Here is a 26,665-nt window from a genome sequence, read left to right on the forward strand (position 1 = left end):
GGGCCCCACCGCATCCCCCAGGTGCCCATCTGCCCTGTCCGCCCGGTCCAAGGGCTGGGGCCCCTGGCTTCACCTCGTGTCTACGATGTGAAGACTGAAACAATCCTGGAGCCCCCTGCTTTTTGCAGAAGGGTTCAAGTCCTGCACTTGACACTGCAATGTTTGGAGAAACGTAGTGCCTTTGGCCGAGGCTTTGTGGAGTCTGGGGGTGCAGGTGTCTGCAGCTGTGACTGCGCCCCCCGGAGGTGGGCAGCATGGCCAGCATCCCCCCGGCACTTCCTGACGGGACAGGGCTCAACCTGAACGGGGGACATGCTTCCGACACAGGGTGATGCTGGTCTCCTGGCTGGAAAGGACACTGCTCTCCCTCCATCCGTTCATTCATGCTGCTGTCCCTGCCTGAGCCCCCACGGCCCTGTCTCCACCCATCTACTGCCGCAGCTGGTGCTGTGGCCGGGTCATCGTGGGTCCCCCATCCGGACCATCCAGGAACAGCCACTCTGCTCTTCTATGTCGGGTCCTGGCTCAGGCCTGACCTGCTCTCCCTGCTGCTGGGTCTTGGGGCCTCACAGAGATCCCGGCTTCAGCACATGGGCGATCGGGCCAGCGGAGGCAGCCCCAGCAAGTCTGTGCCCGTGCTATGTGCACTGCCACCTGTGGGGCCCGGGGACACGGGAGGCTCCGTGAGCAACCATGCAGGAGTGCTCACAGCTGCACCAAAGGTGCACAAAGGCGAAGTCTGTGAAATGACAGCACGGAATGGAGCGCTTCCAGAGTGCGGCCAACGGCCAGGTCTAACCAGGTTTCCTGGCATTTAGGACGCCTCACCGATGAAAACAGGTACTGTTCTGATCACAACAATTTAAAAATTTCAGTAGGGTGGACAAATGAAATGGACTCACACATTTAATGACAAAATTTTACTGTTTCACCCGGCTTCCCGTTGGAAGAACCCTCATGTAAGCTGCCTTCAGCGGGCCGGGCGGCAGCGACCACAAAAATGACCCCACAGGCGAGCCTGTGAGCAGAGTGGGAGGGGCAGAGAGGGAGGGAGACTCACAAGCAGACAGGGTGAGGAGCTTGGAGCCCACCGCAGAGCTCGATCCCAGGACCCTGAGGTCACACCTGAGCCAAACTGGGGGACAGAAACTTCACCGACTGAGCTGCCCTGGTGCCCCCAGGGATGGGTTTCTAACGGGGCTCCACAGTCGGGGGGTGCCGACACAGAGCACCAGAACAAACCCAGGCGGGCATCGGGGAGGACAGAGGGGAGGCCTTTCTTTGAAGCTATCTCCCCGTTCAAGGGTGGACGCGTCACATCACCCTGCCCTTTCCTTTATGAAATACGAGATATTAGATGACCCCTCTAGACGGGATGACAACTGAGAGTCTCTGCCTTTTTCGGGTTCCAATTTTCCTAAAGCAAAGCCTCTGGTTCGCAGCTTTTATTTCTGTCCAGAAGTAACACCTAGAATTACAGGGGCAGTACTTCCATTCACCGTGTCCTGAGCAGCCAGGGGCTGCTGCCTGCACATCTTCCCCCCTGAAAGCCCAAATGTGCGACAGTAACTTCAGCTTCTCCCCACCCCGACTCTGCCAGCCCCCCAGATCCTGCAGGTTGGCATCCAGGGTGGGCGTGGACCGCGTTTCCTACAAGAAAGCAGCTGCCTGCCCGACTCTTTGCTCGGACATGTGCACGCCTCCAGAAACAGGAGCTGCTGAACAGGACGCAGGAAGATCCCAAGCCCGATGAGCGGCCGGCAGACTGTTGAAAAGACTGGCTGCTCACAGACGAGATGGGTTCGGGCAAGCAGGCCAGGAGCTTGTTCCGTCTCTGTCGCAGCCCAGCACCAGCGTCACCAGAGTTTGTGGCCACACCTGCCCCATGAGGGGGCGGCCTCCTCAGCCGAGGCTCTAGCCACGCACCTCGTGTGCAGGAGAAGGGCTGGCAGAGCGAGGTGGCCCCAGAGAGGGCGCCCGGCGGCCAGAGCACCCGGTGAGGCCCACTTGCAAGGGGGACGTAAGCCACTGACTCCCTCTGAAAACACGTGGCCACACCAACACCGCTCCCAGTCCTCGAAGCGCTGAATGTTCCAAAAGAGTATTTAAATACATGTGGGGTTATTTTAGCTCCGGGGCTTTGAGGGGTTGTAGCATTTTTGTGAAACTGAATCATGGCTGCTCTCAAGTCAGGAGATCCGACGCGGGCATCCACCCAACCCTCCAGGTCCCCAGCTGCAGAGAAGGCCGGATCACTGGTCATTCACTCTTCTGTGCCCGGCACTCGTAGGAGAGCCCTGAGAAGTGACCCAGCTTTTCTCGGCACCTACAAGCCACCACGTGCACGGCCGGCAGGGAGCACGCACCCCAGGGCTGAGACTCAGGCTCCACCGCGTCCCCTGGGTGCAGTGCTCACAGGCTGGGAGGGACAAGTCTGCCTGCAGAGTGAGCCGGCTCCCACCCACGTGTCCTGACCACACAGCAGACCTGCCACCCGTGGGGAACGCTGCCGCAGAGAAAGAGCTCATTATGGCCGGGACATCAGGGACAGCCAGGATAATTAAAGATGTTTTTCTTTTCCTTCCTCCTCTCCTTAATGGTTTGTGAGGCACTTAGTCCAAAAGACACTCCATAGCTGGCCGGGTGCCAAGTGCACTCCCAGGTCCCGATGAAAGCAGGGCATCCAACGTAGATGCTGCTGGGAAACTTTCAACTGTTAAACACCCCCTCCCCAAAAAGGAAGGAAGGAAGAGGAAAGGAAGGCAAGAGGAGAAGGGTGGGAGGGGAGGGGAGAGGAGTGGGGCAAACAGGACGGGAAGAGGAGCACAGGGGGAGGACAATGCAGGGGAGGAGAGCAAAGGAAGGGAGGGGAAGTCAGCAGAGAGAAAGGAGGGGAGCAGGGGAGGGGAGGGAGGGGGAAGGAGGGAAGTGGAGGGGAAGGAAGGGAAGAAAACAAGAAAAAAAGAGGGGAGCAGGGGAGGGGATGGCAGGGAAGGGAGAGGAAGGGATGGGGAGGAGAGTACAGAAGCTGGGGAACAGGAGGGACTGGAGAGCGGTCTGGGCCTCCTTTGCACTGGGCACTACTGGGACGCCCATGAAGCATCTCAGTGAGCCCAGAGCCTGGGAGCAGGTGCGGGAGCAGGAGCCTGAGCGGCAGCCAGTGCACCTGTGTGGCCGAGGAACTGACCTCTATGCGACACTGAACTTCAAGTGCCCAAATCTCAACAGGGACAGGAGTCCAGGGGTCTGCACGTGGCCGGGGGACGCAGCTCTGGGGGAGAGCTCTCCCATTCAACAGGGCAGGCCACTGAAACGCTCAACGAGCTGGCAAGTTTTCTTTTTGCTTTTTATGTAAGGAAATGTGATTCTCCCTCTCCGTACAGATACCCTCTGAGTCCTGGCCTCCGTCTCAATAAACCAGACCCATCACAGCACACGGTCAGTGATGCGTGAGTAAACACGTGTGCACACATGTGGCAGGTGCGGTGTGGACGGATGATGGAGGGAAACGCCATGGAATCGGCTTTATTTCTGGAAGTCTGAAGAAACCAAGTACCAACTCAGCACGACACAGAACACAACCATAACGAAATGAAATTCTACTGATGTCTGGTCTTTAATAGCAGATTTTTCTTCCCTGTGATAACTATGGATCATTGCCCAACAGAGCCAGCAGGCCGCGAAACCTCCTAAAGCAAGAGGCCCATCCCGCGCCCAGACACTCCTCAGGGAAGCCTGCTCCTGGCTGGGCCATTTCTCCCATGGTGACATTTTCAGGTCATTTACTACCCACCACTTGCTACCCCCTCCGCCCCACACACACACTCTAAAGCCACATGGAGTCCATAGGAGCAGGTCAGACTGGAAACCTCTTCGTTGTCGCAGTGTAGAGCGTGGAGGATGACCCATCACTTCAGCCAGATCCACTTGTCACCCACGTCCGCGTTGTACCCAGGGCAGTACCTGCGGCCCGGCAGCTGTGGGAGAGAAGACCACAGTCACAAGGGTTCACAGGCCCACGAACCCCAGTTCACTGCAGCCGCTCCATGGGAACAGAGCCCCGTCAGCCTCCGTGCATCCACAGCATGCAGGCACCGGGGGTGGCCTCTGGCCTGGGAAGCAGCATGTCTGTTCTCAGGCTCTGAGGGTGGTCATTCAAACAACCCACTCACACCTCCAGAGGGCACTGCTTTGGCCGGCGCTCTGGCTGGAACAACAGTCTCAAGAACACTCAGGTGAGCTTACCACGGGCCCTCCACCCTTTGCCATCTACAGGGTGGGTTAGGGAAGTGGACAAAGGGGGGTGTCGAATACCAGGCCCCACCTTAGTGGGAGCTCCCGGGAGCAGGGGGAGGAAGCAGACTGGACTAGACGCAGGAGGGCTGTCTGTCGGGGCAGCAATGAGACTGGGAGGGCAAAGGTCTCCTGCCAGCCCTCATGGTATCCAGAGAGACCACACCACGTGGCCACAAGCCCACTCCCTTGGGCAAAGGAGTCTGCAGTGAGAGCCAGGGGCTGTGGGCTCCAGGTGGCTGTGGAAGGCAGTGCCCCACAGCACAGGGTGGGCCTGCAACGGAGTCACACCTGGCCAGGGAAACACTGGAGCACACTAGGCCTGCCAAGTTACGTATGTGGGAACAAAACATTGAATTTACTTTCTTGTATTTACAAGTCAATGTGGATAAACGGATTTGTACATACTATATACAAAAACCTTCATTTTGCCCTTAAGTATTAAAGTATTTGAAAAAATAAATCAGTTTCCCCTTCCTCATCATCAGCACCAGGCATCCAACCTCAGCCACAGCAAGGGAAGCCACCGATGGGGGCTCCAAAGGCCACCGCCGAGCCAAACAGAGCTGACGGCAGGTGTGCTCTGAGGCCCTGCTCCCATGCTGTCGCCCATGCGGGTCACACGGGTTTGCAGGGGTTCTGCAGTCTGCAGGGGTGCTTGCATTGCCAGGGATTGCTGGGAGGACAGGCAGGAGCGCTGAGCCCATGCATTTCAAGCAGGAGACCAGCACAGGCTGGCTCTGCTTTTCAGGCCTGGGATACCCCATTAACAGAGCCACCCACGTGCCAAGAGCATTCGGGGAATCTGAAAGGAAAACAAAAGGCAAGACCCAGCTTCCCAGGAGTCCAGAGTCTCAGGAAAAAACTGGCAAGGGAGAGGGTATCACACTCCCACAGGCCACAGGAGTACCACAGGGGAGCCTGGGCGGGGTGTGAGTATGCAGTTGCCGGTGAAGAGGGAGACACTCTGGGGGAGGCCAGCACCCAGGCAGCCGCACAGGCTACGGGACACGGTGAGCATTAAGAACACATCACGTATTCTGCTCTTCAATTCCCACGAGTGCTTGGACATAAGGTGGGTGCAGGGCCAGAGCAGCGGCGTGCAGGGATTAACAACCCTGTCTGGCTTCCTCAGGGCTCGGGAAGCTCTGCATGACAGAGGAATGGGGGAGGGCAGGTGCTGGCTGCAGGGAAGGTAAACGACTACCCCAGCCATGGACACTGCGTGGAGGTGAGGGGCAGTGGGAAAGTTGGGTCTGAGGCTGCAGAGACAGGCTGTGCTGGGGACCTGTGGGTATGCGGCCATCGCCCAGCAGCTGGGGCGGAGGAGACACCACCTGATGAGGATGCCTGGGGAAGAGCGCAGAGAAGAGGTCAGGAAACACTAACCTGTGCACAAAGGTGGTCTGGGCGGGGACGGGGCAGCGCTGGGACTGACGACAACGACGACAAATAGTGCGTGTCCGCGTGTGCAGAGGGGTGTGGCAGAGTCCCCGCGCCAAGGCGGGGGATGGTGTCAGGCAAAACAATGCCCCAACCCCCAGATCCTGTGCCTGCGAGACCTCACACAGCACAGGGGTTTCTGCAGCTCAGCCGGATTGTCCACGCACACCCGGGGTTGGCACAGGGGACGAGAAGGTCAGACCAGAGGAGGAGGGGAGACCACGGAAGCAGAGGCCAAGTAAAGGGGCCACGAGCCACAGGGTGCCAGCATCTCCAGAAGCTGGAAGCAGGCAGAAACAGAGCCTCCCCTGGAGCGTCCACAAGGAACATAGCCGACCCGCATCCTCACCTCCTCTTCCTGACCTCTGGAGCCACAAGACCACACAGGAGAATGGTTCCCCAGGACACACACAGGAATGCTCTGCCTTGGTGAGGAAGATGCTGGGGCGTGTCTGTGCATACCAGGGGGCACACTGATGGGGGCCCTGGCCTTAGGAGACACCAGCTGACCGGCTGAGAACAGGGTGAAGAGGGCAGGCCAGAGGCCCTGGGCTGGCCCCCCGCCAGGGCCCACATCTGGGAACACCCAGCAAAGGGCCACGAAGGCACAACAGTCCCAGCAGGAAAAGAGAAGTGTGACTTTGCAGTGGCCCAACAGTGGGCCCACCAGAACAGGACTTCTCTTCCTGGAGGACCAACCCCAGCACTGTGTCCAGGGAACAGAGAGCTGACTGGTCAGGGAAAGAGCTCGGGAAGGCGCTCAAATGTCCCCCATGCCTCTGGCGAGCCACTCTGTCAGCAGTGTCCCCAGGGCTCTGAAGGCACGGTGTCCCTGAGCGCTGGCAGCCCCATAAGGAAGGGCTGGTGTGTGGCAGCATGCGGCTCTGCTTACGTCCTCGCACACCGGATTTTAAGGCCCAGAGCAAATAACAGCTGGCAGACCATCGGCGGTGACGCACGGCTCAAAAACCTGCCCCTGGACTGCTCGGGGCAGCGGTCCCCTGCCCTCTGATCTCTGGAGCCTTGGGGTCCCTTTCCAGCACATTTAAGCCAACGGGGACCCTGGGGAGGGTTTCCGCTTGGAATATTCCACACTGAGGGGATGCAAAATAAGCTTTTTCTTTTCCATTTCTTCCTATCTGCATCTGCTCATTTAAAAAAACATGCAAACTACCAAAACCCAGTTCACACCTGTCCCGTGAGAAAACACCTGCAGTGTCCTGAGAAGAGCATGTGTCGTGCAGGGAGCATAGCTCGGGGACCGACACCGACATGCGAGCCTGGGCCTGGCCATCCCTGACCACACACCCGCCTGCAGGTGCGCACCTGGGGAAAGGGCTGTCAGCCCAGCCTGCGCCTCCTCCACTTCTCCCTTCCTTCCACCTGCTTCCTGGAACATGGGTGCCAGCCCATCCACGGAGAGAGGAGCCAGCCCTCGTGGGGAACAGGGCATCAGCAGGGCGAACTCCGTGGGACAGAGCTGCCGAGCGCCTCCCAAAGCACAAATCTCCGGCCTTGTGCAGCAGACACAGCCACTGGGCTTAACCAAGTCACAGGTATTCTAGATCTTCTGTTTGGTTCCCCCAGCCGAACTTACTCCTAATCTTAATGTGTTCCTTACACAAGAAAATATTTCTGCAGAAATTCTGACTAGTGGATGGGCCCCTCTTCACTACCTGCATGATTTCATTCAAAAACTCTGTGAAGATGTGACATGAACTGTTACTCATGAAATGTTCAGAGACAGAGGGAAGCAGGGAAGGGGCAGGAGGTAGGACAGGGGAGGAGGGAGAGGAGGAGGAGGGGTGCACACACTGAAGTGGCCTGGTGTGGCTGCAGGGACACAGGGCAAGGGAGGAAGCAAGATGACCAAGGCTGTCTCGCCCATCAGTGCTCCCTATCTGAACTCCCACAGCGCACAGCACCCAAGGACCATGTCGCATGTGCCAGACATCTGGATTGGTGGCATGGTGCGCAGTCTAATGCTTGCAGGAGCCTGTCTTCCCACCTTCCCCATTTTCCATTAAAAGTCAAAGAGTGAGTTTACTAAAGAGAAAAACCCTGCAAACCACAAAGGCACAGACTTAAAGCCCTCCTCTTCCAGGGGGGCGCCCAGGCTGCCCTGTGCCTGAAATGCTGGAGAGCTGGCCCATGTTGGGGCTTGCTGGGGCTCTCCACGTTGAGTGGTCCCCATGCCCCTGTGAGCCTAGCCGTCTGGGCTGGGAGGCCGCCCAAAGAGGCCGTGGCTCTTCCCCACAAGGGCTCGCCCTGTGCGAGCTGTGGGGGAGGCATACAGCCCCACAGCTTCCTCCCCAGACCCAGATCTCCTCCCACCGGAACCATCCTGATGGGCACAGGACAGATGTAGTCAGGGCACCAAAGACTTCGCAAAATCATTCCCAGTTTCCCCAGATCACTTAAACTGCATAAAATCTTTGTGTCAAAGGTCATGCCTAATTGCAACTAACATTTACAACAGTGGGAAACATAATGGGCTGACCCTCCTGGTAAGGAGCACAGGACAGTCTCCTGGGCAACCCCCAGCCACACACACACACACACACACACACACACACACACACACTCTGCTGGCACACTACCTGGGACGGTATGTGCAGAACAAACTTCTTGCAGGGCTGCTTCTCAGGGGCCCAGGAGCAGGGGGCAAGGAAGGTTAGTCAGTGCTAACTGCACACTCTTCATACATTCTGTATTTTCTGGCACACACACTGCTATTTTATCTTTTTCCCTAAAAGAAAGACTCAGGAGCTTGTCCACGGAGCTAGACTCCAAGCCCACGTCCTCAGGCTCAGAGGCCACCCCCGCTACAAGGCCGCCAGCCCCTCCGGCCCCTGGGCCTATCACCCCCCGGGTGGCCAGCCCCTGCTCTGTGGAGCGTTCCTGGTGAGAAATGACCCTTCGACATGCCCTTCCGGACTTCTGTGCTTGATGTGAAAGTCTCCACGTGGAACTGCTTACTGCAGGAAAAAATAAACAGATGCTGACACAAGCAACCAGAACGGGTTCTCGCTTAATGTGCACAAGACTCTGGTCCAGATGACGACGCTCTGCTCACACCCTGCGGGGGAGTCAGGGCTCCCATGTCCCCATGTGAATTAACAGCCTTGTGCAGGAGCGGCAAACTATGGCCTGCAGGCCAAACCCGGCTGATGACTGTCCTGTAGAAACAAGGTTCGTGGGCGCTAAGTCCCGTGGCAGAAACGAGTCCCGGGGACAGCGGGGGCGGGCCCTACAGAGCTCAACTGCTCCGGCTCGTCTCAAAAAAACTGCTGCCCACTGCCCTAAGAGAAAGTGAACAAGGTGATGATGGGATCGGGGGACGAGGGAGCTGGGTAGCTCGAGGGGAGGCTTCAGAGGTGGCCGAGACAGGTACGTTTTGTTTGCAAGGTGACGCCACAGAGTGGGACTGTGGGTGAATCTGACTCCAGGGAAAGCCGCCTGTCGTGAAATGCCACAAGCCAGGCTGGGATTTGTGCCAAGAGGTGGCTGATGAGGTCAGAGGTCGCATAGGGAGACCTCTCCCAGCCGCTTCCCTCAGAACCCAGCTGAGGGTAGTTACCTATATTCACTCATTCTCCTGGGAAAAAAACTCAATTCCTTCTGCATGTAAAGCACACTGTGTCCCAGTGTCCTGAGTGGCATGAATAAATCCCATTTTCTCTAACCTCATGAAATACACAGAACATGTACAGCTCGTCAGAGAATGGAGGTGCCTGAGGATGGAGGAACCGGGTTTGACCCATGGGATCTGAGGCTTCGGGAACAGACAGGACCTGGTAGGCAGAGAGGAGGAAACAGCTACGGCAGCAGGCCAGGCAGCAACCAGACAGTGCAAGGCACGGCCCATGGGAGCAGCCACAGTGACCACAGCCCACCTGGACCCCCACAGCCCTGGCCGCAGCTCTGCTGCTCAGGATGGACCTTGTGAGAACACCAGACCAACCCACGCCTCCTGATGGCCACAGCTTCCCCCACCATCTGGACACCGGACACACAGGTCGGGCTGGCTAGCATCTGCAGGTGGAGAGCTAGAGGGGAGGGCCGTGGGCAGAAAAGGAGGTATGACATACTGACAGGGATGGACCTGGTTTGTGGCTGCGCATGTCCCTGCTTGTGTGGGGTGACACTCCCAGAGGTGGGCAGAGGCCCCCCGGGGGAAGGGCACTCCTGGGGGCTGCCGGGTGCTCTCCTGGGGCTGAGGGACTGAGCTCCCAGCACCCGGGGCTCACCACACACCTGGCTACCAGGCTAACCCTCCCCTATGAGCCAGGCTGCTCCAGACTGACCACAAAGCTAAGACATCAAACCCCAGAAGCTTAAGCTGATTTGCAAGTGTGTCAACTGCCTGCTGGGTACACATTCAAACGCTCCTCAAGGGATAAAACAAGATCAAGGACTCATAAGCAGAGACCTCACAATGGATGGCGACTGTGGAAGTTTCTAGCCCTGGAAAGTGAAGATGTAACCCGTATCCAGGGGAGAAGAGATCAAGGCAACTCAGAGGTAACAAAGATGGGAAATTAGAAAAGATGACCACTGAAACAGCTCAGTATGCTCAGGGAATTGAGAAGTGAAAGTAATGAGAAAACCAGAAAACATAAAAAGAAACAAATAAACTTCTAGGTTAAAAAAAAAAAAGGATATCTGAAATAAAATTCCACTGGTTGGGTGTGCTGCTCCAATGTGCCCAGAGTGTCAGGTGCTGTCTGTTGTCTACCACCCCGGTCACACTGGGCCATGTCCCCACAGAAGGTGCCCACTCAGCCTGGCCAGGAGTGGCAGAGGCTCTACGCCCTCCTATTTCTTCAGGACAGGGGACTCTGTTGACAGGTACTGCTGGCCCCAGGCCACCCTATCAGCCCGGCCAGATCCACCCGCATTGTTGATACGCCTCCCTCCCTCTCCTGTCCCAGGTACCACATGGCACCAAGGACTAAGGGCTTCCCTGCACTTTACATCTTCTCTCCCCTTGACTCTTCACAGGTGTTTCCCCAAAAGTCTCATCAATATCTACCTGATCCTATCTTGGCTGCTGCTCCTTGGAGAACCCAAACTAGCACAATGGAATTAACAGAATATTATGTAAACATGAGAAAACCCCTGTGAACTTGCAGACAGGACAACAGAAACTATCCAAGATGAGGCACTGAGAAAAAGGCCAAAAACAACTGGACAGAGCTTCAGCGACCTACGGGTCATGAACTGTCGAGAGTCCCCAGAAGAGAATAAGAAACATCCAGAGAAATCATGACTAAACGTGTTACAAATGATATGGAAACAATGGACTGCTCATACCCAAGATGCTCCATGAACCCCAGGCAGGATAAGCACAAAGAAAATCACCCGGAAGCACATGGTCACCGGGTGGCGGGAAGTAGTGATAAAGAGATGAAAAGAGGGTCTTAGAAGCAGCCAGAGAGAACAGGTCCCTCAGGCATGGGATGGCACACCGCGGGACTTCACACTTATCCACAGAAGCCGTGTGGCCAGGGATCCAGGGGCGGTGTCGGGGTGTCAGAGGAAACAAGCGGCCAACGTGTAAGTCTGTGCCGAGTGCCGCCATCTACAAAAATGAAACTCAAGTGTGGGTGACTTTTTCAAGCAAGAGCTAATGACTCATTGCCAACAGACCTGGGTGGTGGGAACAGTGAAGGCAGGAGGAGACTGGGGCTATGGAGAGGTGTCACACAGAGGCCTGGGCCTACACAGAGCACAATGGACAGCGTAGCTAGTAGCCAGGGTGAAAGGTCATGAGAACAGCTTCTTCTAAAGATAACTGACCATGGCAGAGGCCAGTGGAGCTGGACAGAAGTCAGCTTGCTATGCGTGGGCTGGCAGGATTTGACCAGCCGCGTGTGCGCAGATGCTGGTGAGGGACAGACATGCACTAGAACAGCCCGGAGTGTTCATGAACATGAAACCAGACGGTGTAGTTGATGAGTCAGCAGAAGAAATAAAACAGAAGAGGAAGATGGTTGACCAAGCTAAAAGAAGCCAGGAAAACAGAAAAGTAAGATACAAACTCTGAACCTCACTTGCTACAGGACTGAAGTGTCCCCCCTCGAGGAGACCTCACTTCTACCCAGCCCCTCTCCCAAGGCCAAAGGGCAGTGGTGAGTCACTTGCTCCCGCAGGGCCCCCTGGGGGCCCATGCTCTGGTTCTGGCCAAGAAGGCCTCCGGCTCTCACAGCCCTGCTCACCAGTTTAGCGCAGTCCTCAAGAACCACCTCTCCTGGAGAGGTGTGGCAAAAACCGCTGCCTTGTGAAGAATCACACCTCTGGGAGGAGCGTTCCAGGGGCTCCAGGACAGGGTGGCAGGAGGCCCCCAGGAGGAAGCCAGCCCTAGCTCTGGCACAGGCACCTCCCAATCCGGTGAGTGTTGGGTTCTCAGGCATTCCCAAGTGGCCCTCCCTGAACAAGCAGGAGACCAGCTATCTCTTCCTGCCCAGCCCTGCCCCTTCCTCCAGGAGCATCCTGATGCACACAGGGTGACTGTGTCCTCTCTTCCCCCGTCTCTCCTCTTGGTGTCCAGGGCAGTCACTTGCCTGCTTGATGTGAGCAGGCAGTCACTGAATTCTAAAACCAGCACTGCCTCACATGCTCCAATACCATGAGAGGCAGGTGGGTGCTGTCTCTCCTCAGAAAGGCATCAAGCAACCTGCTCGAGCCACCTGACTGCAGGTGGCAGGCTGGACCCTCAAGTCTCAAGTCCAGGAATATCTTCCACGACCCTGTGTAAGAATCTGTTAAGTTAAACCGCAACTCCTAGCATGCGCTAACTTTGGGAAATGATGCAACAGCTTTGTCTGTCTCATCCACGTGCTGCCTTCGTTTTTACTGAACTCCATTCCTTCCCTCCAGGTTCTGTTCGCCCTCCAGTCGGTATGGGTGGAGCTCTGCTGCTCCGGTTTCTAGCTGTGCCGGGCGTGCATCAGTACCTAGCCCCCATCTACTTTGGCCTGGGGGTGGGCTCTCAGGGTTTCTCCACCCCCTTTCAGGTTTACTGCAAAGTCCTGTTGGGAAACTTCTGGCTCCAAGCAGGCATGTCAGGGGCACTCACAGATGCTCACAGCTCCTCAGCTGAGTCCTTCTGGAGAGCTAAACTAGATGTGTTAATTCTGGCACCAGGTCCTTCGTTGTGGGACTGTAAAAAGGGGAATTTTTTTTTTAAAGATTTTATTTATTTATTTGACAGACAGAGATCACAGGTAGGCAGAGAGGCAGACAGAGAGAGAGGAAGGGAAGCAGGCTCCCTGCTGAGCAGAGAGCCCCATGCGGGGCTCGATCCCAGGACCCTGGGATCATGACCTGAGCTGAAGGCAGAGGCTTTAACCCACTGAGCCACCCAGGCGCCCCCAAAAGGGGAATTTTTTAAAAAGGATCAGATGAAGCCCTGCCTGGGGTGGGAAGTGGGCTGTAACAGGTATGATGGACTCTGCGTTTTCCAGACACTCTGAGGAGCTCAAATGGCTAAGGAAGTCTGCAGTGACTTGGGGATTCCAATGTCCAACTCTTGTTATCAATTATTACATATAAATGCTAATGAGCTCCAAGAATAAAAATGTTTTATTAATTTTAAAGAAGGTTGTAGAAATTATTTAGTAAAGTGACTTCTTTGAAAGACAATGTCCCCAATTTTTCATTATTGCTAAGCATAAATCCAGTCTAAAAACTCTGAAATCAACCCCCTAAAACCTTGTTTTACCAAAGACAATTTTCAGAAGCCATCTTTTTAAGAATAAGTGTCTTCTATTTTTAGCACAAACACCATAGCCTGTTACAAACCCATCCGTATTTAGCTGCCAAACCCACTGCCCTAAGTATCACAGCACCATGCACTTTGCATGAGTCATGTTAGCTGGGAGTGGGAAAGCTCTGACTCAAGCCCCTGTTTAAAGACCTGAAAACAATATTCTTGTTAGAAATTCTCCAACAGCAGAACAGAGGACATACACGATGACATCCGGGCACCTGTGGTCTGCCAGGCTGTATTCGAGGACGTCACCCTGTGACCCGGTGCCAGCAGAGCCCAGACAGCACGTGGTCATCTGCAATCACACTCAACCTGAAGCACCGGGTGAGAAGTCCATGTCTGACACAAACTGCCCTGCCCCAGGGATGCAGGTCATCTTCCACACGCAGGAACCTAAGTGACAGGGCATGTGGACCGACAAGGAGTGTCAGCTCCATGCTCAGCAAGCAGCCACGTTAGAGTGTCCTCCAGCCCGCGAGCAAGGGGCAATCGCAGACACCATGCACTCACTCACACTCGGCCGAACAATTTCTAAATAGAGAATCTGCAGTTTAACACAAAAAAAACAGGTACCAAGCTAAGTGTGAGGCCTGAGTGTCGAGTGGAGTCTAGGAAGCATTCTCTGTCAGCTCGCTGAGGCCAATGACTCGAAGGCTCTCCCATTACTGCGAGTGTGGCCTTACCCAAGAAAGCCCCGTGGAGGCAAGACTGCACGGTGTTGACATAGTCCAGCGACAAAGCACCACTCTTCTAGAAAATGCTAACTTGGGACAGAGACAAAACCAACTTGAGATAGTAAAGAAATAAAAATAGCAGGAGAGAAAGCAGAAGACTCTGTCGTCCTGGCAACTGTCTCGGACATGATCAGATTTGTGGAGGGAGCTCCATATCTTAATAGCATCTGGCCTCCCTAAATTGAAAAGACACCGAACCAGTAAAGCGGAAACCAATTCACAGCTTGTCTGCCCCAAGGAAGGACTGCACAGAAATAAGAAGTAACCCAGCACAGGGTTTGAAAAATGACTTTAAAAAATTAGTAGCCTGGTATGCACACATTGGCACTCACGTGAGTGTTCACAGGTCTGTGCCAACGACAGAATGGGGGCCGAGTGAACGGGAAACGTATGGATAAATAAACTCAGACTCCAGACACTGGTGTCCCTCTGCAAACATCACTTCAGGAGAAACCTGAGACTGCTCAGGCAGTCACCTGGAGTATGATGGGATGGGTGCTGGAAAACCACCCTGACTCCAGCCAGAGCAATGAGAGAGCTGAACTAACACCTGGGTCACAGGATCAACAACACAAAACCAAAATTTAAAATTCCTATTCATATGGAATCTTAGTGACTTTCTGTTCTCAAAAGGTCTGTCTTCACTAGTCTGCACCCCTAGGTCACCAACACAGCCAACCAGGAAATGCTCACGACACCCCCCCACCCCACCCCGGGGACCCCGAGCCCAGTTGAGCATGGCATCCTCCCCAGCACTCCCCTAGCCTGCTTTGTACAGGGACTGTGATGGGACGAAGCTCGGTCTGTGCCCTGCAAGGAACCTTCCAGCCTCCGGCTCAGACAGCCTCTCTGCACCTGGCGGCCCATTCACACTTGGGAGGAGTAACCACCCGCCCTCCCAGACAACAGCTAGCGGCCGAAAGCAGCTACTCAAAATTAGTTGTCCTCGTGCATGGTTTCCTGGTCAGGCTGGCTTCTCTACTCTTACCCCTGCCCCAGGTCCCCTTGTCTCATAACACCCCACCTTCATCCTAGCCAGCCCTCCAGAAGTCCTCTCCTTACTGCCAACAAGCATGAGGGCATCAAGGCCCTCCAAGAATCTGGCCCGTGCTGCGTACCTGCCACTCGCCACCAGAATGCATTCGCCGGCTGAACAGCATCTTCCGAACCATCACCCTGAACTTCTGTCCTCCACATCTTCCCACATTGGGGAGCTGCCCTGAGCTAACCAACCTCCGAGCCCCACTGTCTCCCTAGCTCTGAAATTCACAGCAGAGAGCTTCTTGTAGTCAATGAGTAATTGCAAATAAAGCCCACAGATCACCTTAAATTTTGAACTGATAAAAGTCCTTTCTACCTCTTTCTTTTCTTTCACATAATACATGACCCACCACACTGCCTCTAGCCTTCACAAAGCTGCTCCTTCTCCCCCAAAATGGGGGGGGGGGCTTGTCTACTTGGCAAACCATCATCCTTATAATCTTGAGATTCTTGACACCTGACACTTGAAGCCCCACCATGAGCCCAGGAACTACACTGTGTGCTATGATCACAAGTGTGGTGCCCAGCGGTCAGCGAGCCTGCAGGGCACAGGGACCGGGTGTGTCCCTGCATCCTCTGCATGGTGTCTGTGTGGGCTGTGCAGTGAAAGGGCACCAGCTAACACTGGCACAGGACAGCTCCCAGGAACAGGCAATTCTGCAGTAACAAACTCCATCCTTGATGCAGAGCCTGAAACTGGGCCCCTGACTCCAGGCCATCAGAGCAAAAAGGAAACACAGAGCCGAACCCTTAGCCCACTGGCTCCCAAGACACGGGCCACTTCTGGGGTATAGGACTGCTGTGCCCCAGTACAAATGATAGCTCAGATCCTACAAGGACAAGCAGAAGTAAAAATCACAATGTCGCAGGAAGCAAAATGAGCCAGTTGAACCCCGTGACCTGTATGCATGCCACCCAGACTTGGGCCCTGGTGCCATGGAGCCTACCCAGCCACGGGAGGACGTGGAATCTTTACCCCAAGGGTGTCCCTCAGCTTAGGCGGGCAGCGAGGCTCCAGCTGGGGGACCCAAGCCAGGCAGCCGGACACAGCAGTGGGGTCCCTGGCTTTGGGCCACCACAGCCGGCTTTCCTTCAAGCTGACCCTCCGGACATACTGAGGCAGGCCAGCTAAGAGGCAGGGGTCCAGAGTCCATGAGGGCTCACCTCCACGGCCCACATTGCCCACTGTGTGTATGTGAGCACTGCCCTCCCATCATCCCTACTGACTGGCTTCCAAAAAGCCTGTGTGAAGCCACGCAGGCAACAGGATCCACAGAGACACACCACCACCATGCAAATGTGACACCAGGGACATTCCGTAGCTGCAGAGTGTAACCTGTCAAGACCTCTTCTGGGAACCTCTTCCCCTGCCCCCAGACTCGTTAGCCATCAGAGTGCCTGTGGACACCATGCTACACACAAAAGCCTTTCTCTTATGCAAATATAAATGCAGGAAGTCTAACAGCTACAATCTACCCTCTGAGCCAGGGGCTGGAAGGGGCTCCAGTGAGGTTAACTCAGGAACACGAGGCTTTTGAGGCAGCAGCCCATGTACAGGCTGGTATGCGTGCCCCGCACTGACCTGAGCATGCTAAGCCCCACACCTCCTCACAGGTAGCTTCTCTCGCTGGCCAGTCGGCCCTCCAGCGGCCATGTCTGCCTGGGTCCTATGGAGCAGGGCTCTGCTCTCCCTCAGGGTGGCTCCTCCCGCAGAAGCGGGGTGGGCTCTGTGGGAAGACTGTCCAAGTCCTCCGAGTCCTCTGAGTCCTCCAGGAGCAGCCATACTTGCCTGCAAGCCGGGATCCCTTCTGCGCCTCCGCAGCCTCTGGCTGCCCTACGCCGTCTCCCTCCCTCCCTACATGCTCTCGCTCCTTAGCCCAGCAACAGACTGAGTCTGTCTTAGCCTTTCGAAATAAAACATGCCAAAAAATAGGGGCGCCTGGGTGGCTCAGTGGGTTAAAGCCTCTGCCTTCAGCTCAGGTCATGATCCCAGGGTCCTGGGATCGAGCCCCGCATCGGGCTCTCTGCTTAGCGGGGAGCCTGCTTCCTCCTCTCTCTCTGCCTGCCTCTCTGCCTACTTGTAATCTCTATCTGTCAAATAAATAAATCTTAAAAAAAAAAATGCCAAAAAATATGGGAAAGCCTACTTCTACCATTCTATCCAAACTCTCCTGAGGTCCAGCAGCCTGCCCTGCCCTGCTGGTAGCAGTGATGGGGCGGGGGGTGGGGTGGGGTGCATGTGAGGGTGGGGTGGAGGGGTTGGTTGGGGGGTAGTGGGGGCAGGGAGTGGGGGCAGGAAGGAGGGGAGAGCAGCGGTGGAGGGAGGAGCAGTGGAGGTGGGGAGCAGTGGCGGGGGTGGCAGGGTGGCAGCTGCCCGCCCACCATCCCACCTTCCCAGGCCCCAGGCCAGCACAATATCTGGGGGAGGAAGAGGCAGGTCCTCTGTGACCAGGGCACTTCTGCTCCCCGCCAAGCCCCCTGCATGGAATGGGTCAGGGTTGGTTCACAGCTCTGCCAATGGCACCTGTCACTGTCACAGAATCTACTGTCGCAGAATCTACTTAAGTGTCATGAAAACTGAGTCTGACAAGGAGGCCCGGGCTGCAATCCTCCCAGTGAGGGACCAGCTGTAAAAGGTTGGCGGGGGGGGGGGGGCAACCTGTGTTCCCAGCAGTCCTCATGCTCTTGGGAGCATGGGACAGCCACTGCCACAAGTGCCCCTGATGAGGAGGATGTGGCCAACACACAGGTTGAACCACAGCACCACTCCAGTGTGCAAACAGGGCAGACAGGTGTCCGGGGTGACAGGCTGTCCCCTGGAAAGGGCTCCAATGAGCCACCCTTTCTGGGTTCATCCAGTTCATCAGCGAATTCAGTGGGCATCAGGGTAACAGGTGTCCACGACTAAGTGTGCCTGTGGCCCCATGAACAAAGCCACCATTCTGACAGATAGCTTCTGCTCTCACAAACCCTGTGACCCATCAGCTCAGCTCACCCCCCATGATCCAGCCACCATAGGGGACAGGTCCTAGCACACCTGTACTTGCTCCCAGCACCGCACCCACTGCAGGGTTAGAAGGAAAGTAGGGAGACAAACAGCACACCCACCCCCGCGGCTGCGTCCCTCCCTCAAGCACCCCCTGTTGGAACCCTTCCACGATAGCTTATTTAGCTATTGTAAACCTGACACATATGAACAGATCCGACTCCTGGGAAAGGGCAAGGCTATCATTGCAAACAGGGCCTCTTGGGTAACGGAACATAGCTCACCCTGGGAGTCACAGCCATGTCCCCCCCGTCTCTCACCAAGACTCCCCAAACACCCCCGCTTCTCTGCCCTCACCCTAGAACCCAACATGGCAAGCACATAATCTCTGCACATAATTCAGACCCGATCACTCTCAAAACAGCGCACTGGCTTATAGTCTCAGAAAATGTCACCCCAGGCTTCACAGAACTGCCTACAGCCCCCACCCCCAATCATGCTCCGCTAGGTTCCACGTTTACCTCCAGCCCTGCCTACACCTCCACACCCCCATTTCACCACGGTGGGCCCAGCCTGCCTCCACCTCCGAAGCCCTGCCCACAGGTGCGGCTCAGTCACCCCTCTCTGCAGCACACCTCCACCCGAGACCACCTTATTCCTGCCCCATCCCACTTCGATGCCCTGTTACATGTAAGCTTATTGCCTGTCCCTCCTTCCCCAACCAGGATGCAAGCTCCTTGAGAACGACACTGTTTTAGTCCCCAATTGTGGCCCCGATGCTGACAACAGTGCCTGTAACAACAGACTTGCCAAGAGACAGGGGAGTAAATGCAAAATGGGGAGGTGACAGTTCTGTGGGGTGGCAGCAGTGTTAAGCTTACCAGCAAGTGTTCAGGGTAGACTGTCACTCCTGGAAATAACTTACTGCCCACACAACGTCTGAATATGGCCTCTGGACAGGACTCTCTGATGCTAACAGGAGACAGAAAGTCTTCCATCAGCCAGCTTTCCCTTCTTGCCTTGAGGGTCGGGGATTTAATGAATTCTCTGTCCCAGGGGCTCATCAAGCAAACACCTGTTGAGCCTAGAGAGACAGAGCTTCCAACTCAGACCCTCTCTAGTGCAGCTACCCAGCACCAAATCAGCTTGCAGAGCATGGAGAACACCACAGCGGCTTTCTGTTTCCAGCCAAACAACAGCCCCAGAGCCCTGAAAGAGCTCTTGATATAAAACATCTAGAAATGCTTTTAAATGCATTGCTGAGCTCTGCAAGAAATCAAAAAGGTTAGAAATGAAGAACAGGGTGAAAACCAGAGTGGCGAGCTGAAGCCTCAGCGGCCCTGGGGACATGAAAAGAGCTGCCTGGAGCCGGAAGGCAAAGCTGCTGTCAGGGAGAAGGGGGCCCACGGAGGGGCGTCCTTACCGAAGCACAGCTCTGGAGGGCAGTAGCCCCCGTGGAAGGCAGAAGGGAAGACAGCCCGGGCCCTGCAGAGACCTCAGCTGCCATCTGGGGAATTCACGGCCACGGTCTGTCCTCCTCACATGTGTCTGAGGGTTCCAGCTGCACTACCTCAGGGGCCTGGAACCCCTGCTGGTCGTGAGTCTGGGGGCTGGCAGCAGCAATCAGTCCTTACAGGATCAGGACAGCCAGAGCTAGTAAGCAGCGTCAGATGCCCCAGTTCCTGAAACGTCTGGGGCACACTCACCCCAAGAGAGCATCGTCATTTCTTCAAATTCAAATTTAAATGGGGATCCTTTATTTAGGAGGGACTCTCATTACGTGTCCACGGATCGAGGCCCACAAAGCATGAACTTAATGTCATAGTTTCCAAAACAGAGAAGGGAAAAAGCCACCTCTATAGGTAAGAATCAAAAGAAACGATAAATGATAAAAGTCTGGATGGTCCTCCAAACCTGGTATTACGAGACACAGAAGAGAAAAAACTGTATTTGAGATGCTTAAAGAAAGAGAAGCTATTGAAAACAAAAGCAAGAAATAATATCCCATCCACAAGAGTCAAAAAGTGCTGGTGTAAGTAAAAAACAAATTTATACCCCGATCCAAAATAGCAAAGACAGAAGGAGCAGAAAGATCCTAGAAGAGAAAGGGAGACTGTGATGTTTAATTAAAACAAAAGGTCCGTGCACTGCTCCCGCTTCCAAGAGTCAGAAGTGCCATCCAGTAACTCCTAACCACAAGTACAAGCAAGTTCAGGATCCACCATAAAATATGCATCATACGTAATGGATGTATTACCCTGTGCAGAGCCCACCTTCCTGCTTCCCAGTATCTCCACAAGCACACTGCAGATACATTTTAAATTCCTCGTGAAATCACGAGGTGCAACTGTAGTAATTTCATTACCTTTATTACACGAGCCAGGTTTATAGAAACTTCTCATGCTGTTGGTGGAGCTTGGCTAAAACACATTTTCAACATTAAAAACATTTTTTTTTCCCCTAGAAAATGAGAAACAGCCTAGCAGGGAAGTCATCTTCCAAGGGTCTCTGCCACAAAGGCACCCACCACCCCACGTGTTCCAGGAAACAAGTAGCCACAGAATGTGCTCTGCTCCAGCACCAAACAACTCCTCCTCTTGCAGAAACAATTCTTTGAAACGTCCCCACGCTGCTAACTTGTCTCCCAGCAGCAAACCCACGAGCGCATCAGGTGTCTCAGAGGCAGGCCAGCTGTGCCCGCTGCTCCCTCAAGCATCTCTAGACGAGAGCTCTGCAGCCTGGCCAGGGACCCCTTTCTGGGAGCAGATTTCCCCAGATCTCTCCAGCAGCTGCATGTGAGATCGACACAAGGCCTTCATTGCTCATCCTTACACCTCCCACCATAGGCTCTCCAGGGGACACTTGGTAACAATGGATGTCAAAACAGAACACTCTGCGAATGAGTCACTATGCAAATGGTCACTATGATTTACATTCTATCTAATTCCAATTTACCGTGTTTTTTTTGTTTTTTTTTTTTTAAATATCAAGTAACAGAGTTTCCTTTAAAAACATCAGCACTCCTCTAAAGGTTCATACAATTCCCACTCAGCGGGCACCTGCAAAGCCTACGGTGTGCATGGTCACTTCCTGCAAAGGGAGCAGCACCCGCATGGCTGCAGCCAGGGCATCAAGGCGGACAACAGCAGGGACGTGGTGTGTGTGTGTGTGGCCCGCGATGTGGTGGGAACAGAGCTTCACCTCTTGGCAAACACAAACCTGGGCTTATCCTGAGAAAAACATCAGACAAACCCCCCCTGAGGAACAGTCTATAATCCTGACTGTCTTCCTTACAACTATCCTAAGGACCAAACACAAGGAAATGAGATAGTCATGGCCAAATGGAGTTTCTGGAGACGAGACAACTCAGTGTCATGTGGTCCCTGGATGGTCCATGGATAGCCCCTGGATGGGATCCTGGAACAGAAAACAGGGCACTAGGGAGACTCAGGACATCAAACATGGTATGGACTCAGTGAACTGTACTGCACAGATGCCAGTCTGTCCCCTGCCACAGTATACCACACCCACGTAAGAAGTCAGCAAGGGAAGCGGGGTGTGGGGCACACGAGAACACTCCGGCAGCTCCACAACTTTCTGCAAATCTAACACTATTCTAAAAGTGCTTCTTTAGAATGCTTAAACATTTTTAAAATTCTTTTTTTAAAGCTTAGAGACACGTCCCTCCTGAGCCACCAGGAGAGACGGGCACCGTGTGGAAAACACCTGTGCAAAGGCACGAAAGCAGGGAGGTTCCAGGTCCCTGGGAGGAAAGCAGATGAGGCAAGCTGCCAGTGTGCCTGCAAGAATGCCTCCCCAGGGCCTGCCTACCCCTGCAGGGGTAGCTGCGACCTGAGAAGCCTCAGGGGAGGGGTCAGTGGAGACAGAAGGGCGGGTCAGGACCCACTGCACAGCAAGCCCCACTGAGATGCCCTCCTCGGGAAGGGCTAAGGGCAAGCAAAGCAGACCTCATAATCCTACACTGGGCATCTGGTGCTCGGTCTGTGGATGGGCTCCAGCGACCCGCTGGAAATTCATGCCTGCCAGAGATAGCACCTGCCTCCTCTCAAGGTAAGAAAAAGCCGTCCAGAGTGTCCAGCTATCTTTACAATAACTGGCGCTTAAAGGGAAGAAAAAGAAAGCACACAGGAAAACAGGACTGAATGATCAACCATGGAAGGACTGGGAGAGAGCCGGGCAATTTAAATGGATCGAAAAGAGGTCCAGATGGTGCGGTTACCAAATAACCTTGTGTGTTCAAGTAATGAGGGGACAAAATAATTTCAGCAGGTCACTCGACATAATAAAAATGGAAATTCTAGAACCAAACAGGACTAGGATCACAAACACGGGAGCAAGGACCGGCAGGTCTAGGAGCAGATGAGAAAGAGCTGGGAAGACGAGCACCTTGGAAGTCCACAAGAAGAACATGCGCGGCTGAAGGTCATGGAGAAACAGGATGGAAACAACAGAAGAGCATCGGGGCACAGAATGTGCTTGAAGGTCCCCATGGCTGACTGGGGCCCAAGAATGCAGGCCACACCTAGCAAGAGGTCCTAGCAAGTCTTCCGAAACTGGGACAAATGTTAGCCAAAGAACATTAGGAACCCAAGCAGAGACAAAAGTACAGACGCCTGTGTGGGGGCGCCGGCTGGGATATACATGTTCACTGAGACACACGAGTGTGGTGTGAAACGGGTCATACGCTGGCTACCCCAGGAAGCACGTACCCCAAGGCCACAGACACCAGGCCACTCGCCACATGAGAAGCCTACGAGTCAGGGACGAGGAGGCCGGACCCTGTCATACCACCCTGGGACTACAGGGACTGCCACGAGCTTGGAGTTGCTGGCCCCCGGGAGGCAGAGGTAAATATAGGCGTGTGGGTGAAGGATAGGAGCCTGGGGGTCCGTGGCCACACAGCCAAGTAAGTGAACATGCAGGGACAAGAGAAAGCGCTGGCTTCCAGTGGGGTAAGAAACAGCACTGGGGGAGCAGTGACAGAGTTAGGAAGGCAAAGTCTGGCGACTGTCACATTAATAACCGAGCCACTGAGTGAAAGCCCACTGAGGAGATGGACAGTCCTCCCCTCTGAAATACTGCTACATTACAACGCCTAAAAGAGCAACTGTCAGTGAAGACAGCCCCTCTGCCAAGTGATCAGAGTCAGCACAGTCTGAGCGCAGAGCCACGGGCGCCCTGGGCTGAGATGACACGATGGATTCCAGGAGACTCCTACAGAAGGCAGGCGTCTGAAGCCTGGTCCCAGCAAACAGCAAATACCACCAAATGAAGGGCCATTTGAACACGGCCTGTCCTGCCCTCCTCCAAAGTGCCAAGGAAAGCTGGAGGGACAGGTCAGGCTCAGAGACCAGTCACACGCAGGCCGCTCTCCTACATCTGGTCTTCCCGCTCTCCAGAGCAGCTCTGGGACAGTAAGGGACCTCGAAGGGTCTATAGATTAGAGGTAGGAACATAGGCATGTGAACTTCCTGGCCTTGACAGCTGTGCTGTGGTGGGGAGGAGAATGCCTTAAAGCCACAGTTCTCTCCTTAAACCAGATTCTGGGCCCCATCCCTAGAAGGTCTGTGCCGGAGAACTGGCACGGGGCCCGAGAGCCTACGTCCCCATAGGGCCAGGTGGGGCTGCTGCAGGGGCCCACTGAGAACCACCTCTGCACTGCCTGCGGCTAAGAGGGCATCTGGAGCGCTCACAACGGCTCCACAGATGGTATGTTCTACTCTCGTTCATTCTGTAAATTTGAAGCATTCCAAAATAAAAAACAGATAAAACAAGGATCCTAGAGACCATTTTTAAACTTAAGAATTCTTATTTTTTGTCAGCCAGGATTCTTCAGGCTGTGGAGTGAGAGCACCGAGAGCAGGGGGGACAGGGCGCAGGGGAGCCTGGGGCAAAGCTGCAGGGGCACGGACCACAGACGATGAACACTGTTGTCTCCAGGGCCCACAGTGCTTGGAGAAGTGAGACAGATGACAAAACAGCACAAAAGACAAGATCTGGGCAAATGGAGGAAAAAACCCCAAGATCCCTGTTCTGGAACTAGAGACCTAGTGCACCGTGGACAGCAGTACATCAAGGATGGATATTTAACTATCTGACTGGCTACTAAACACTACTAAGAGAATGAGAGCTAGGAAGCGAACAGAGGAAGGAAGCAGAATGAAAACAAACAAAAAACGCCTTAATGCAAAAGAGGGCCAGAAAGGAAAAAAACAGAGCAGGTAAGAAACACACAAAACACAGAGTAGGAGGAGCTCCTGAGATAGGAGCACAACAGCAGCTGCACTTGAGTGTGAACAGGGAGACAGTCTCAAATTGCAGATGGGACGAAAGGCGAGGCACAACCATCTCAGGGAGCACAGCGCCCACCGGCAACACGGACATGTGGAAAGGCCACCGGCAGAAGATGGCATAAGATGCCACACAGCTAGTGAAGAAAGCAAACTTTGGGGACAAGCGCCACCCACAAGGGAGGCTTCAGGGCACACACAACAGCACACACACCCAACGACGCAGCCTTGGCATGTGCAAAGCACAATGGCACAGAACCATGGGAAGGAACCAATCCGCCAACAGTGGCGGACTTGCACATGCTCCACCCAGCAGACCCACAGGGACCCAGACCAGCCCAGGGGGAAGGCAACGTGAGTCATGCCCCCACAGACGTCACCTCAAGACTCCAGCAGGACGCCACACATAGCATAAGCGGAAGGGGCGCTCTCCTCCAAGACCACAAAATGTCACCAAATTGACCAAATTCTGAGTCTCAATCACATGCAAGGACTGAAATTATACAAATTATGTTTCTGATTAGAGCTGAATTAAGCCAGAAATCAGTAACAAAAAGATAATTAGAAAGATCCCAACTGCTTTTAAATTATCCAGTATAATTCAAATTAGCATACTGGTCAAAACAGAAATCAGATTGAAAATATTCTGAGTTGACTAAGGAAAACCAACATCAAGACTTAGGAGATCAAGACAGACCTGAAGGGCAATGTGTCTAGCCTTAAATGCGTCTATTCAAGAGCAAGATCAAAAATCAGTGATGTCCCTATTCATCTTAAGAAGATTGAAAAACAGCAAGTAAAGAGAAAAAATAAAGAGCAGTCACCAGTGAGCCAGAACGTGCAAGAATGTGTACCACATGACACCAGTCAGGTCCTTGAATGACAAGCTCCCTCCAGAGTGGAAGAGGACGGAAACACCAGGACCAGCAACAAGGATGAGAATGGGGACGACGGACACCCTCGGGCCCAACCAAGTTAAAAGCACCAAAGAGGACATTTTAAACAACTCCATGCAAGAAACTAGAAAATTTAAATGCAATGAGGCCAAGAAAATTCCTGGATAAATACAACTTTCCCGAGAAGGGAAAGAACACTGAATATTCTGTGTCTATTAAAGAAACTGAATCCCGTGATGTAGACAATCCCAATGGAGCCCCACCAGTCGCTCCTGGGCACACTGAGGGAAACACGCTGCTCATCTCGCACAAACTCTCCCCGAGAGGAGAAAGGACAGCCCCGCCTCAACTCAGGGTCGATGTCAGTATGACGCGGATAGCATGGCCACTCTCCGGAGCATGTCTCAAGAAAGGGAAGTTCTCATCTGTCTCTCAAGAATACAGGTACAAAAATCTTCAGTTAAAATGTGAATTAGATTCAGCTGCATACGAAGAGGATAATACACACAAAAGTGGGACTTAAAGCCACAAAATCAAGGTTGGTCTCACATTAGAAAATTAATATAACTGACCACACGAACAGAAAAAGGAGAAAAAAAATCATTCATGGCAGACACGTGATAAATAACCACGAGTGACGAAATTTACTAATAAAATACAACTTCCTTAAGTTCTTAAGAACATCTACATTAACCCACAGCAAACATACCCCTTGCTCGTGATTCACTGAGCACATCCTCTGTGACAGCAGGAAGCAGACAGGGACAACTGCCACTGTCCGTGAACCAGATACCCATCAAGGCGAGGGGAAGAAAAGGCGGTATAAAGATTACAGAGAAACAGAGCTGTCATGACTTGCCAGCATGCACTCTTTTCTTTTTACACACTGGGACTTTTAAATGTCCGCTTTCCCTACAGAGGTAATTCTAACAGTCCCTGTGGTGGCTGGGGCTGGGGGTCAGCTGGGAGTTTACCTGCTCCAAGCAGGGACACCTGGAGGTCCCGCCCATTGCGAGGACACCCTCCATGGTGCGGCAGGCTGTTCTGCCACACCTGGACCTGTCTGTGCTGCTACACACACTCCACCCATGCTAAGCGGCCCCTACCCGATCCCCACGCATGACAGTGAGAGTCCTGGCTGCTCTGGGGACCAGTTCCATTCTTCTGGGATAATCCGGCTCACTCCT

The 26,665-nt window shown here is 54.1% G+C and overlaps 1 protein-coding gene across 1 annotated transcript in view; it reads right to left on the reverse strand.

Annotated features, from left to right (window-relative positions):
• Positions 1-3,592: 3,592 nt before the first annotated feature.
• The window catches only part of NDUFA10 (NADH:ubiquinone oxidoreductase subunit A10), a 52,752-nt gene continuing 29,679 nt past the window's right edge, over positions 3,593-26,665 (reverse strand). Inside the window, exon 10 of the mRNA XM_046018767.1 lies at positions 3,593-3,977. Coding sequence (XP_045874723.1) covers positions 3,909-3,977 — 69 coding nt within the window. The 3' untranslated portion in view covers positions 3,593-3,908. The remainder of the gene's footprint in view (positions 3,978-26,665) is intronic.

The sequence above is a fragment of the Meles meles genome, chromosome 9, assembly GCF_922984935.1.
Source record: "Meles meles chromosome 9, mMelMel3.1 paternal haplotype, whole genome shotgun sequence".
NCBI classification, from domain to species: domain Eukaryota; kingdom Metazoa; phylum Chordata; class Mammalia; order Carnivora; family Mustelidae; genus Meles; species Meles meles.